The sequence below is a fragment of the Oppia nitens genome, unplaced genomic scaffold (assembly GCF_028296485.1).
Source record: "Oppia nitens isolate AA-2021 unplaced genomic scaffold, nextdenovo-longstitch-racon4-pilon3 scaffold10_pilon_pilon_pilon, whole genome shotgun sequence".
NCBI classification, from domain to species: domain Eukaryota; kingdom Metazoa; phylum Arthropoda; class Arachnida; order Sarcoptiformes; family Oppiidae; genus Oppia; species Oppia nitens.
In genome coordinates, this window is record NW_026533189.1 from 1,125,323 (window position 1) to 1,141,677 (window position 16,355).

The following is a 16,355-nucleotide window of genomic DNA, read 5'->3' on the forward strand; positions in this document are numbered from 1 at the left end:
CACATCCGATGATATGAGTATCAAAAATAGAGAAAATAACCAAACATTGCTTTCAATACTTAATTCATAAGCGATATTATTACTTGATTTACATTTTGCTATAGGATTTGATATATTATTTGATAAATATGTTGTAATTAATAATGTTATTTGAGAAACTATTGTTGCGAAACATAGTATAAATGATATAATAATTAGTATAATCATTTTAAAGAAATGTTTAGTGAATGTGGTATTCATTATAAATAATTAATTTAAAAAGGTATTTAAATAACACTAAATTTGAAATCTAATAAAAATTTTATAAATTATTATTTTTTACAGTAATAGAAATTAGTTGCTATTAAAAAATAATATGTATTTTACAAAAAAATTATTTAAGTACAGGTATAAATTAATTATTGTTTTTAATTAATAATTTTCATTTATACAAAATTACGTGATTTTCAGACTTTAAATAAAATAATATTGAATTGCATGATGAATGTTACTATAGTTGATTTCATAATAAACTGTATTAATACAAAAATTATTAAGACTATTTCAATTTTATTTGATCTATTTTTATAAGATTAAAAAAATTTATATACATAGTTTTAATTTAGTTAACGCATAACTATTTGTATTTAGATATTATTTATCAACTAAGTAATTATTGTATATGCATATTTGTTAGATACTTTAACTAATTATCATTTCAATTTTTAAAATTTTATTTAAAAAATACAAATAATTAATTAAATTTTAGTCTTTTTTATTTGTATATTACAATTTTTCAGAACTTACACTTGGCTATCAAATTTATGTCCTAGTTAGCTTAAATATTAATGAATAATAATAATAACATAATATTTTATAATTATAATTAAATACTGCAAAATGTATACACTTATACAACTTATATATTAATATTTAAAAATTTCCTAAATAACATTATATATTGTAAAATATTAAAATAAATATTTTCAATTAATAATATGTTACATAATATCTTAAAGTATTAATATTTAAAAATTTCCACAAATAACAGGATATATCATAGAATTTTAAAACTTTCCACTTATAATATGATATATCAGACGATTGTCAGTAATTAAGAATTAAATAAATAGTTTATTAGTATAAATGTATTATTAAATAAAATAAAAAATATTTATTATTAATTAATAATTAATTTTGTCGCCATTGACAGCATTACATTTATACTATGCTTTGCGACATACAGTCAATGTTATGAATCATACGATTCCGGATCAGATTCTGAGAATAATATGAATATTTAAATATAACAAATACTACTTAAATATTTTAATATAGAATATATTATATAAAAATCATTTTTTAAATAAATTAACTATAAAAATATTAATATAAATTGTAATAAATTTAATTTCAAATCTCATATCTATAATAATAAAAAAAACTTTATTCACTTATTTTCCATTTGTTTAACTAAAATCTAACAAATGTTATATAATACCTATTATTAAAGTAATAGATGCTTATTATAATTATATTAATAATATTTATAAATAATAATTAAATAGATTTGTAATTTGAAAATAAAATATAATCTATATTATTTCGTAAAAATAAAATATTTAAAAATAATTTTATTTTATTTTTAAATTAACTTATTCAATAAATTTATATAAAACACTGTAAAGTTTGTAAAATATTATACTATTGTGTAGAAAATTGTGTCTTTTTTGCAATTAATAAATATAAATTAATTTAATACATATAACTACTGTATATCAACACAACAATTTATTTATGGTAATTATAACATAATTTTTTTAAATTATAAAATTATACAAACTAAAATTATTATTAGTTAAAATTTTGTAATAAACTCATAATTATCTTCATGATCTTGGTTAATTGTTGTCAATTTATTTAATTTGATATTACCATTGGATAGTGAACTGTTGGCTAATTTTGAATCTGTATTTGAAAGAATAGTTGGTTTATCACTGATATAATTCCACAAAACTCTATATCTGTGGACTATTAGCGATATAAATGAAAATACAAAGAAAAATAATAATATAATATAAATGATTAGACCGGTTGGCTCTACAATCAATTCATAGTCAATGAATGGTATGTCAATAATGAACATACTTTTGTCAACCAAATACTCAACCAAAACAAGTGTTAAAATAAATATAAAATTGAATATCAATAAAACTGATGCATATTTGTTACGTTGTTTTGTCATTAATTTTTGGCGATATTTTTTCATGTCTTTAGTTGATTGACTATTATCTTGATTGGGATTTAGGACACTGTTATCAACAATGACTAGACTTTCCCACAGATCTGCTTCGGTAGTAGTCATGTGACACTCAGTAAAAACATATTTAGAGCAAATGTTTTGTAAGTCAGACAAAGTATCATTAGTAGATGTGTTGGCATCTGATCCGTTGACTTTCTCTCTTGTGCCCCACGAAACCACATTCATATTAATTAATGAATAGATGGGCAAAAGCATATGCATCAGTGGTCCGCACACGTAATATATAAGCGCCGGAAGCACTGTTGCTGACATATGTAGGTCTCCGGGATGTAAAAGAACAGCCAAAGTAAAGACAACACAAACAGAGACAAAGATAACAAAAGTGAGAGTCAATACATTATCACTGACTATAAACTGATAAATTGTGATTATAAATACTGCAATCATAGTCAACCCATATATTATTCCTAAAGTTTTCATAACTAATATTTGGATATCATTTCTGGCAAAAATACATATCAAACAGTAAATTACAAAAATAGTTAAATTAATGGAAAATAAAATCCATTGAGAGAATGGAAAGGCTGTGTTATAAACTCCGGTTAACATAAGTATAACACTGGAAGGGGTTATAATTGAAACAAAGAAAACAAATGAGTGGTAGACTATGAAAATCCAGGAAACACTTCGGCTATATTTTGTCACTTCTTTACTGATGAGTATTAGATGCAAATTGTTAATCATTGTCGATGCTATCCATCGGAGTCTTTGTTTTATATACTCATCCATTGTTGTGGGACTGTGTGTGTATGCCATTGCTTGTGGACAGTACTCGATTATCCAACCTTTCCATATAAATTGATTATATTAAATATTAAATATTAAATTACATTCATTATTAACAAAAATAGGATTGTATGCATTTATATCTAATATATGTAATAATAAGCAAATTAAATATTATTTTACTGAAATAACAATTACTATAATTATTAATTATTATGTTAGCATAAGATATATTGTTAATTAATTATTTGATTTTTAAAATTATTTTATTCATATTCTATGTCTAAAATTTCTTTCGATAGTTGATTACACATATGTTGGACACATTAATTATGATTTTAGTCATTTAATGGTTACAATCTAACAAATTGGTAAAAAAATTGACAAACAATTAATTATTTATTTTACATTTTTTACAATCCCTACTATATAACTAGTATATTATACAAATTATCATTTAACAATCTAAAGGATAGTTTCATTTTTGATTCAGAAATAAAATTTTCTGAAAATTTTATGCTCCGTCAGTTGCTGATTATGATCATGGTCAATTTATTGTTAAATAACCCATGTTAAAACTAGCCAATTTACATAGGAGCTTCAAAACATGATATACTACCCTGTTTATGTACTGTAATTTATTTATTTTGCAAAAAAATACTAGGATCTTTTATCTTATAGTTATCTATTTATAGTTACAATTCAGATATTATTTCACACAATTCTATATTATATAATAGGATAGATTTTTTATTATTTATAGTTATAAGTAATAGCACCTTGCTTCATTAGCAATGTTGTCAACCAACGATCCTCTCCTATTGAATAAATTAAATAAAATAAAAATCAATTGATGACAAAAAAATCTATTTATACTCAAACCCTGTCCATATAGTATTTGTGTAAATGCATCGTATGATTGCGTGGAGTACTCGGACATGACATCAAAAATAGCCTGTGCCCGGTATAATGTAAAGCAACCGGGACTACACAATATACTGCCCCAAACATTTTCAACTGTCTTTTGAAGCCAATAAGACACTCCGTACTCAAACTTTTGGTACATTACTATCCAATTTAGTCTTTGATTACTAATTGGGATCAGTTTACCAGATATGGCACCGATATCTGTATTATTGATAGCGGTGTCTATAATATTAAAGATTGATTTTGGAGGATATGATGTGTCGCCATCCAGAGCTATCATTATTACATCCGATTCATTCAATTGATTAATCTTTACATAAGTCTTAACCAAATTCATATACATTACTTGACTCCAACGTTTGCCTATATTTGTAAAAATATAATTAAAAAATAACATACTTTATATTAAAATTTAGGTATCTCTAAGGTCGTTAAAAAAATCTTTTTTTAAATAAATATATTTCCAAAATAATTATTTTTAAAAATTATATCTTTCATTGGTAAAAATTAACAAAAAATTTAGTTTAACTGTAATAACTACATAATAATTACTGATAATTTCCGGACTGACCGATATATTAAAAATTAATGAAATAAACATTATTAATGTTTGTTAACTTTAAATAATTATTGAAAATTTTCTTATTAAAATGATTTTAACTGTCATAACATTTAACATATAAAATTTAAAGTTTAATTAACTTTTGACAGTAATTTAATAAATGAGTGCTTTCTTGTTGTGATGTCTTAGCATTTATCACACAAAATGTAATCAATTTCAGCACTGATTGCTGTCAATACTCTGTATTATATTATTATAGTTGTAATGATTTTAAAAAAATTAATTGAAATTTTTRATTGAAATAAGTCTCAAATAAGAAAAGCAATAAAATGGTTGTAATAATACATATTAAAATTAATTAAGATTATTGAAAAGCATCGGTCAATCACTTATGATTAGCGTTAATATACTTTGAAAACTAATTAAATACCTTTACGAACAAAATTACGGTTCTTTAAGTGAACGACCAGTTTGTAGTTGTGGTCTAAATGCATATGGATTTGTCTGCCATAAGGAGTGTCCATTTGAGTCAAACTGATACTCTTGTATCCCATCTCACGATTCACTTGTTTGCTAACATTTATTAAGTTCATAACATATGAATTTATAGTAAATATTTTGTTTCCATTTAAATCAAATGTCTCATCAAAAGCGTCGTCAATAAAAATATGTGTTTGAAATATAAGATTATAGAGTCCCAGTGCCCGGTGCTGACCATATAAGTTGAATAGTGAACTTATGAGGGATTGCATCTCATGATGTTCTTCGTGCCACATGGTTGGACACAAAAATACATGATATTTACGTTTATATATATTTTGTTTAGAATCTATATAACCAAAATTAATTGATGGTAAATAATAAATATTATCACTTAGTTTATTATAGTATAAACTTATATCCAAATGTCTGGATATAACTTCTGTATTGTAAACCGTTATAACAAACGATAAAAATATTATTGAAGACAATGAAATCAATATAATTAGTGATAAATTATTATTATAATGCTTATCGATATCATATAAGTTAATAAATGCTAAATAAGATATTTGAGAAATGCGATTACAATTGGTTCTGTATTTCAAATATAACACCAATAAAGCAATTAATGTAATAATTGGTCCAAATATTAATACAATAAAGTTAGTAAACATTTGTTTTGATGGCACTTTTGAGACCAATTGACGACTTAAGTGATTACTTATTAAACCACAAATTATATAAATGACTATAACATTGAAGGGAACAATAGATAACATTTGACTTTTTTGCAATAATTGTTCACTTGTTTTATTGAAACTATTTTTATATAAATAATTTRATTCAAATAAATGACTAAAATTAAAATACCATTTCATATGACTGTTAAATGACATATAAAATGACATAATGGCAAATGTGAGGACTATTTTCCACAAAGAGATAATAATTTGACAAAATTGATGACCTCTTTCATGAAGATTATCTCTGGCTTTAGCTAACATTGATATAAACCTAAATTGTGAGCCATTGTGAACATGATATGGCCATGAATTTAATGATATTAAATATACTGCAATCGGTATTAACCATAAATATAATTTTTGATTATTATTCACATATACAACATAAGTCCAAATTATAATTATAATTAGTTGTATAAATAAAGATACAATAGTTGTATATTTGAGTCGTCTTATTGTTGATTTTGTGCTATTATTGACAAGTTGTTCACTAAAACAATTCATTGCATTAATAAGTGCTGGAAATAAATAGAAAGACCATTGAATTAATCCGATTTCAATTGCATTGATTGATGTATAGACAACTAAAACTAGTAATGTTGAGCCAATTGAGACCAATGTATCCATAATTAAAACCTTTGAAAATTAGTATTTTAATTTTAAATTGAATTTATTGCGATTATACTAATTACCAGAAAAAAATCAGTAAACAATTCAGGAAAGCTGTATTTTTTAAATCTCCATAATAGCAATTTATTTATTATAGTTATCACATCCGATGATATAAGTATCAAAAATAGAGAAAATAGCCAAACATTGCTTTCAATACTTAATTCATAAGCGATATTATTACTTGATTTACATTTTGCTATAGGATTTGATATATTATTTGATAAATATGTTATAATAAATAATGTTATTTGAGAAACTATTGTAGCGAAACATAGAGTAAATAATGTAATAATTAATATAATTATTTTGAATAAACGTTTAGTGAATTTGGTATTCATTATAAATTATTGTTTATATTATTGAAATCACTAATATTGGCAATTATTTCATAATTTATTTCTAACTAATTCATCTAAACTTATATAAACTAAATTTCACTTCATAAATAAACAATTATAATAATTTAAGTACAGTATACTACTGTATACATTTAAATAAAAAATTTTATGAGAAAGTTTAAATAATATTTTCAAACATTACTACTTATGATAATGATTTCCCTGTAATTAGGCTTTTATATCAATTAGTAACTCAGTTATTTCATAGTAATCCCGACAACTTATAATTTATTTAAGATTTTACCTTTAAGTAGTAGTAAATAAATCCATAACTACAGCAAAATTTTTTATAATTTTTATATAAACTGTGCAATAATTACTTATTGGACTATAATAACATTTTAATCTTAAATATGTGAAATGTTTTAGTCATTGTAATTGATTTATGAAACCGTGAAATATTACAAGAAAAAATTTGATATACATTTTTATGAACTGATTGTTAATATATATATATATATATATATATATATCTAATTGAGCAGATAATCAAGGTGAACTAAATCATATAATTGGAAATCATTATGTGTATCACTTTATTGTACTGTATAATATTTAAATACTATTATTATACTATGATAATATTAATACTGTAAATTATATTTACTGTACATTTGTATATGATATTATATSATGATATTATACTATATATGATATGACATTTGTATATATATATATATATATATCAGTATATAAAACCCAAATATGAAAGCTTAACAATTATACAAAATAATTATTAGACTATAACTATTACATATTACATGAMGCTATGCACTAAAAAAAACTAAAGCATAAATTAAGTGATAGTACTCTATTGTAAACTTGAAACATGAATTATAATATTGAATATAAAATTTTACATACATTTATGTAAGTCATTATATTATACAGTATATCATATTATAAGATTCATATAACCAAAAAAAAAACAAAATATATTTAATTAAGTATTTTTAAAATTGAAAATAGGATTTAAACTTTAGTTTATTATAAGTTTCAATAAATTAGTGCAACACTTGAGATGATAAGGATATAAATTTAAATAATATTTCTTTAATTATTTTTTTCTTTAAAATTAATTATTTATATTTATATTATTGTAATAACGATACTATATGTAAAAATGAATATATTATGTGAGTATTAGTTGAGTATTAATAAAGGATTTATTAAATATTGAAAATAATTAAATTGAAAAATATATTTACAAACTATTAAAAAACATATTTGGAGAACAAAATTACTATTTGGTTCAATCAATGTATTATTATTTAGTCAATTATTGCATTCATGTAGATATATACATATTATACATACAACTAGCAATTTATATACTATATGACCCATTTAAAGTTTTCTTAGTTTTATTAATGATTTTAAAAATATAAACCTCTAATAGGATGTAAAATGTTTGAAGAGAAAGTGAGAGATAATTATGTCATACCGTGTGTATAGATATCAATAATATCTAACAAATAATATTTAAAAAATTATTAATCGATTTTTATTAAATAAAAATATATCGTGATGGATAATTTATTATATAACAAATATTAAAATTTGATATATATATATATATATATTAAAAATTGATATTGTTTGCTCTAAAAAACATTATTTATTATCAACAATAACAATAATTTAAAATCTTTACTTGATTTTTATAATTAGCCTACATTTAAATAACTTATAGATTTCTATTCAAGGCTTAGATACACTTATTAATATTTATAACAATATTATTAATAGATGGTTTATTATAAATTACACTATTATTGGTGTATATACTATAACATATTGAATAAATAACTTTTTTACACTAACGAAATAATAATTAACTATTAGGGTAATGTAAATAGATATCAATTTTAATAATTAAATAAACAATAATAATTGATAATGTTTTTTATATAGTAGTTGTAAATTGTAATATAACATTTGTAATATATTTCTAAACATTAATTTTAAATAAAACTAAATTATTATTAAAATAAATTGAGATACTTTATGAAACAAAAATTGGGGTCATGTATTAAATTTTGTCACTTATTTAAAATTGATTTTTATTATTTAAGTTAAAAAGATAACATAATTTTATCCAATATATCTCACAAGTAATTGATATTTTTAAATACATAAATCATATGTCTATTTTTCATTTAATGAAAACTAGCTTACTGTATGCAATTGTTGTTTATAATTTTATGATTTATAATTATAAATATATTATATCACAAAATAATAAAATCAATAATTAGTTTAATTATGTTATTAAATTAAAACAATTATTAGTACAATTATTATTGATGTATCAAATTAAATTTGTCTATAATAATAAGCAATTTTAAATAAATTATTAAATACAATAATTATATATAGTCATAAATTAAGTAAATATTTGTCTAATTTTTAAAAATTAAATACATTATAGTAAACAACAAAATCAACCAAATAATTGGATAATTAGTAATTATGTGATGGTTTACGTGAAATCACATAAAATATGTTATACAATAAAAATGTATAAAACATTTTCCTCATATTTTTGAACTTCTGGAGCATTGAATTTGTGTTTTGAAAATTGATTTTTTGTCTCATATTTTCCAAATGGTTTAATCACTCGAATAAGTCAAGGCTTTTCATAATATCTGGTCTTATAATTTGCTGACATTTATACTGTATTTAAAAGTATCAATCGATACACTAATATATTGTGAAAAAAAGGATTATCAATAAATTCATAGTATTTATACTGTTATCAAACTGTTTTGTTGACAACTATGATCTCAATTTTATTTAATATTTATGTTTGTTGATATTTATTTCTTTTATAATGATAACTATAATATTGAATTATACTATTTATTTAATGTCAAATATGACAAAACTTCGAAGCTTTAAATCTTAAATAAATAAATAAAACAATTATTTAATAATATTAATACAAATATTTGTTATTAATAATTCTATTAAATTCATTAAATAATATTTTAAATAATTGTCGATAAACAAAGTCAAACTCAATAATTATAAAAAAATAAATCTGTGACAAAAGTGTGGGCACATGTTTTCTTGAATCAATTTTTTAACATTTGAAATATTAATAAATTTATTTTAAAATATGGAATTTATGTATAGAATAAAATTGTAATAAAACTTGTATTAATCATTATATTTAGATTAATATTAAATTTTTAGACTCAGATAGATAAAAATTATATTTATATAAATTTTGGAAATCTTAAATATAGTAAATTATAAATGATTAAATAAACAATATTTTTAAATATGCAGTAGATTACTAGTAATAAAGATAAAAAATAAATTGCAACAAGTGTTTAGATTTAAATTATTAATATTATAATTAATATTTTATATAAATTTAAATTATATCATTAATTAAAACTACTGTTTAAAAATCTGTGGTCATTATTGATGTCAAGTTGATTAGACAAAATCAATAATAATAATAATATTTATTATTATTATTATATATATATATATATATATATATATAGTCTATTATTATTAAATATTTCCTCTAAAATATAATAGTATTATAACTTAAGTTTGATATAACTATAATATTTAATAATAATAAAAATATAAATGATTGACATTTCTAAAATGTTATGTTATAGTGAAATGTGTTGTTTATATTTTACTTCAAATACGTTTTAAAATACCTAGAGTTGGCAAAAAGAAAATTTCTAAAATAATGTGGAAATTTTTATAAAGTTTCTAAAAGAAATTTCTGTTTATGGGATCCGAATGTTAATTTTGTTTTCTCGTAACAATACATTATAATTTGAAATAATAACTAAATATTATAATTAATATTTAGAATATATAAATTAATCTATTTAATTACAATAAACTAAAAATATAATTAAATTTTGAATAAAATGTTTAAAAAACTATAATTATAATAATTAGACAAATACTGTATATTAGTTTTATATATAGAGATCACATTTGTATAGTAGTGTAGTGTATAGTAAATTTATAGCTTTATTATGTGTTATTAATAAAGCATTACAATAGCTATAGACATGAGATACCATAATTTGCTATTAAAATAAAACTATAGAACTATAGAAAATTATTCTTGAGAAATTTAATAGAAATTTTCTAACTAAAATTTCTATTTGCCCATCTCTATAAATAACTAACTTAAAATAATTTTATTTATTTACGTTATAACAGTTATGAATTAGACAACCGTTAATAGAAAATAATTAAAATTCAATATTAAGTATTATAAGCTAAAATACAATTATCTTATAAACTTATGTTAGAATTTTAATTTATTAATAAATTTATTTTATATATAATAAAAAGTTATAACTGTATTACTGTTTTTAATGTTATATATATTTCTATGTATTGTTAATTTTTGAGTAACTTTTCTATAAAAAAATCCAAATTTATTTTATATTTGTTTGCAAAAAAATAATAAACATTAATAAATATAATGAAAAAATCTCTAATATATCTCAATTACATTACTTTAACAAAAACGAACTAAAATTTTAGTAATAAATTTATTAAAGTTTAGTATTTGATATATTATTATTTATAAAAGATTAAAAACATTTAAAATTAAAAAGTTCTTATTTATATTAATAATATTATTTTGATAATAATGGCATAAAAATGCAAAAAATATATAAATTATAATAAACTTTTCGTAAATAAAATAAGTAATATTGTGACGGTTTTTGTTATATTGTTATATATATTTCTTATAAAAAACAAAATCAATGAAAATATTATATTACAATTGATAAATATCAAAAAATTATAAAATTAATGTTTTAATAATTAGCTAAAATTCACAATTTTATCCTCAATTCACAACCAGTTTTTTATATTGTAACTGTATTGTAATCTTCATAATTTAATAAGTATATTAAATGAATTTTTATTAATAAAGTATTAATAAAATCTTATAATTTTAATGATAAATAACTAATTTAAACTATTTTCCTCTTGCTATCGGATTATTTCTTATTTTAGATAAATTTTAAGTACTATTAATTTATTTTTATAAAAAGCATCTAGGCTACTTTAAGGTAATAATATAAAAATGACATTTTGTTATATTTTATTTATAAAAAGCTTGTTGAAGCAATTATATTAATTTTTACATATTTTAAAGATATGTTTTTATTATTATAATGTAWTATCATTATAAAACTTAAATTTCTATTTTGAAATTGAAAATGAATTTCTACTTAAAAAATTATTTAACTTTATTTTTGTTAAAATCATACAAAATTGAATTATTATTTTAATTGTTTTTGTATTTATTGTTTTATTTGTATCTATTTTAAATTAATACAAATATTTAGATTTCAACATTTTTAAAAAATAGTTTTATTATTCACGAGTATCCAAATTTTTTTTACATAAATAATTTTTATGTATTATTAAGTTATTTAGTCACGAAAAGCATCTTTGGATACTTTGGGTAATAGAATGAAAAATAACGTTATTTTATTATTTTTTAATTTTAGTTAACTATTTTTAGTTATTTTAAACTTATGTTTATATATTATAGTAAGATAAATATGAGTATTATATTGAAAAAATTAAATATGATTTGTAGTTAAAAAGTTAATATAAAAACTTAAATAACTTTATTATCTATTATCCGAATTAAATAATTTTATATTATGTAAAAGCTTTTATTTTTTAAATATTAAGTTTCAATAAAATCCATAAGCATTGATCCATTTCCGGACAAAACCTTTGTTTAAACACAATATATTCTAATAGTTTTTAATGTATACTAAATGATGAGTATTATAACATACTTAAGTTATATTAACAAAAACAGTCAAAAATAGTGATATTTTAAAAGACAAATTATTGGATCGCTTAAGTGTTTTAGCCATTAAATCAAAATTATTTTCATTTCATTAAAAGTTGAGATCAAAAGTGTTTTTTTTGTCAAAGTATGAAATAAATGAGTCATTGAACTCATTTTCCTTAAATAAAAGATTTTTTCATATTTCTAAAGTCTTAACACTTTAGTTTTAATTTTAGAAAAAATTTATTTATAAAAACCGCTATAAAAATGTTTTGACGAAAAGTGAATTTTTAATGATTAATGAAAAGAGAGAGTATTTTCTATATAAAGAATCGATAGTTAATACACAACACAATCTATTTTTTAAAACATTTATTTTGTTAAAAATCTTTTTATAATGACTTAATAAATAATTTAAAATCGATTATTTGTTATGATTAAAGACTTGTAAAATACATAAAAAAACTAAATTATTTTTATCGCTAATAGAGAAATATTTTCTAATAAAATATTTAAGTTATAATTATTTTTTTACAAAATCGAACAAATATTTTTAATTATAAATGTTTAATACTAATAAAATCAGTTTAAATAAAATTAAAAGTAATAACCAGTTGGCATTAAGCTTAGTATTATAGATAGTTTTATAGGCTTTAATAAAATAAATATAATTTTCAAACAATTTTTATTTTTGATTCAAACAAATATTTGATGAATCATTAAAATAAATAACATTATAAAATATTTATATTAAAATATTTAAACAAAATTATAAGTAAATATATATTTTGTTTAAAATAGAATTTCAATGAATAACTACTATTGATGTCTTTAATTATAAGTTTAAATAAGTATATATTAGATTGTAATAGTAATTAATTATTTAAAATAAATTTTTACGTAAAATTGATTATCAAATTTTTATTTTTAGTTGCCTTGTTTACATTATTGTCTAAGTATAGAGATATAATTAGTTAAGCAAAAAAAATATTTTTCTTAATCTAATCACAATGTATAATCAAAAGGACATTTATATTAAAGTTTTAAAATCATTTTTTAAATCATTTTTCAAAATCAAACATAAATTCTCAATTTTTGCAAATTTGATTTGCAAAATAAACTGTTTTGTTACTGTTTTTTATGTTATATTATTATTTATATTACTTTATTCATTGAAATATTTATAATATCTATAAAAAATTATTCATAAAAAATAATTTTAGTGATTTTTATTATTTTTTAAATTTATTTTGAATTATTGAAACTTTGTAGTCATTTTTATACTTTTGTAAAATATAAAGTATTGATAAATTGCTATATAAAAGGTCACTATTAATAAGTATATCCACAGAATTAAAATATAATATAAATTATAAGCTATTTTATTWTATACGTGTATTTTTAAGCAATTTTAAAATTTGTTTAACAAAATATTGACTGTAATATTAACTAAATACAATTAATTTAAATTAAGATATTAAATAATTAGTAATAATCAATCAATTAAATGATTAGCAAGTTTCATTTAAATCCAAATATTAATAAATTTATTATTAATTAAAAAAATAGAAATCTAGTAACTAACTTTTTAAAAATTAATAATCATATATATATATATATATATATACATCATGTATACTGTAGTAAATATAATGTAGTTTGAAACCTATTTTCAAAAAAAACTTGAAAAGTTTTGTTTATTGAAATCTATAATGGCTTTTTGAGTCTGTGTGTGTGTGTGTGTGTGTGTGTGTGTGTGTGTGTGTGTGTGTGTGTGTGTGTGTGTGTGTGTGTGTGTGTGTGTGTGTGTGTGTGTGTAACATATTTTTTTGCGAATTTTGAAATTCTGACTTCAGATTTGGTTAGAGGACTACTAATAATGTATTGAAAAGTTGCATCAAAAATTATCTATCTCTTCGGGAACATAGACAAAATGGCGGCCAAAGTAAAAAAAATTTAAGAAAATTTTATCAAGCATAGATTTGAATAAAGCATCAAAAACAAGCATAAAAAACATACATTAAAATTTTGATATTTTTTCGGGAACAGAGAAAATGGCGGCCAAAGTAAAAAAATTTAGGTAAAAATTTTAATGTTTATAATTGTATAGAGCATCAAAAATAAGACATAGTTGATCAAAATTATATTTTTTAAAAATGGCGGCAAAAATATAAAAAATGTATGTAAAAATTTTAACGTTTAGAATTGTATTGAGCATCAAAAATAATATTATAGATTAAAATTATTAATTTTCAAAAAATGGCGGCAAAAGTATGAATATATTTGTTTATTTTGTTATAATAAATCATTTGATACCACATATAARTAGTTGTTTATTTTGTCATACCGAGTCATTTGAATATATGACTAAAACCCAATGACAATTAATTTGCGAACATAATATTTTATGCCGTCAAGTTTTTTTTCTGATAATGCTTTCTAGCATTCTTAACTGGTTATTCTTAATATTTATAATGATAACACAAATTCAGATTTTGAGCTATTTTTTATTTTTATCATATTACACGTTATGTTGTGATTTCAAAAATTTGTAATATAATTTTTTGAAATCACAACATAACGTGTAATATGATAAAAATAAAAAATAGCTCAAAATCTGAATTACACAACAATAACTGTTATTAAAAATTATTAATAAATAAGACCTTCATTTAGGTTTAATTTGTAAACCACTTAATACAATAGAGTATATAATACAGTAATTTATAAAAACAAATTGTCTAATAAAGTGCATCAATATTTACAAAATTATTGATTAATTTGATGTTATTATACAATTATCCACATTATTAACTTGAGATTGACTTGAATTGTATAACAAAACATAAGCAAACATTGTCTCTGTTATGATGTTTGCCGACTCTCTCGACCGCACAGTCCTAATGAATATATAGTTATTCTTAACAATAAATAACAAGAATTTTAATAAATATGTGACAATAAAGTCATAAATAATATAAATTATCTAATCATTATATAAATAGTCTATACTATAATACAGTATATATAATATAATGACTTACAATAATTTAATATATTGTACAATATTAGTCAAACTTGAAGCACATGTAGTGGTATGTGTATCCGCATCAGTCAATTGACAATCAAACAACTAATTTCAGTATTGTTTTACTCTCTAAACCTAATGATAAGATCTATTTATATAATTTTAACTAATTTTAGTTTTTATAGATTATATACTGATTTAAAACTCAAGATATTTGTATCATTAGGTCACTACAGACTTAAAATATCTTTAAATAATTACTTTTTAACAATTGATTACATATTGTTTCTAATTGTAAAATTGATTGCTTGTGTTTTGTTTAAATTTAGTTTCTTTGAAAATTTTGTTATAATTTTGCAACATTTATAATACAAAAAATATTATTATTATCTTGTTAATAATTTTATTTATTAGTTTTGTAATTTTATAATAAAAATCAATCAAATAATATGATAATAAAATATATGTCAAACATTTTAAAATATTTGAAATATGAATTTATATTAAAATGATTTTTATAACGTTATAAATTTTTTTCAAAAAACATTGAGAAATATATTATTTGATTCTATAATAAACATAAAAATAAAAATTTAGGGTTTTATATTAGTTAAACTTAATTATAAACTGATAAAGATTTACTATTGCAAAAAATAATATAATACTGTATATATAATTTATATGTATAGTTAAAATATT

At 19.8% G+C, this 16,355-nt stretch overlaps 1 protein-coding gene across 1 annotated transcript; it reads right to left on the bottom strand.

Annotated features, from left to right (window-relative positions):
• Nucleotides 1-1,837: 1,837 nt before the first annotated feature.
• Nucleotides 1,838-5,293, bottom strand: LOC128965067 (chitin synthase chs-2-like). The gene is made up of 6 exons (XM_054311723.1): nucleotides 4,948-5,293; nucleotides 3,911-4,318; nucleotides 3,808-3,846; nucleotides 2,777-3,087; nucleotides 2,128-2,656; nucleotides 1,838-2,010 (listed from the first exon to the last, which is right to left on the bottom strand). Exons 1-6 carry the CDS (start codon nucleotides 5,291-5,293, stop codon nucleotides 1,838-1,840), a joined length of 1,806 nt encoding a protein of 601 aa, XP_054167698.1.
• Nucleotides 5,294-16,355: the final 11,062 nt, after the last annotated feature.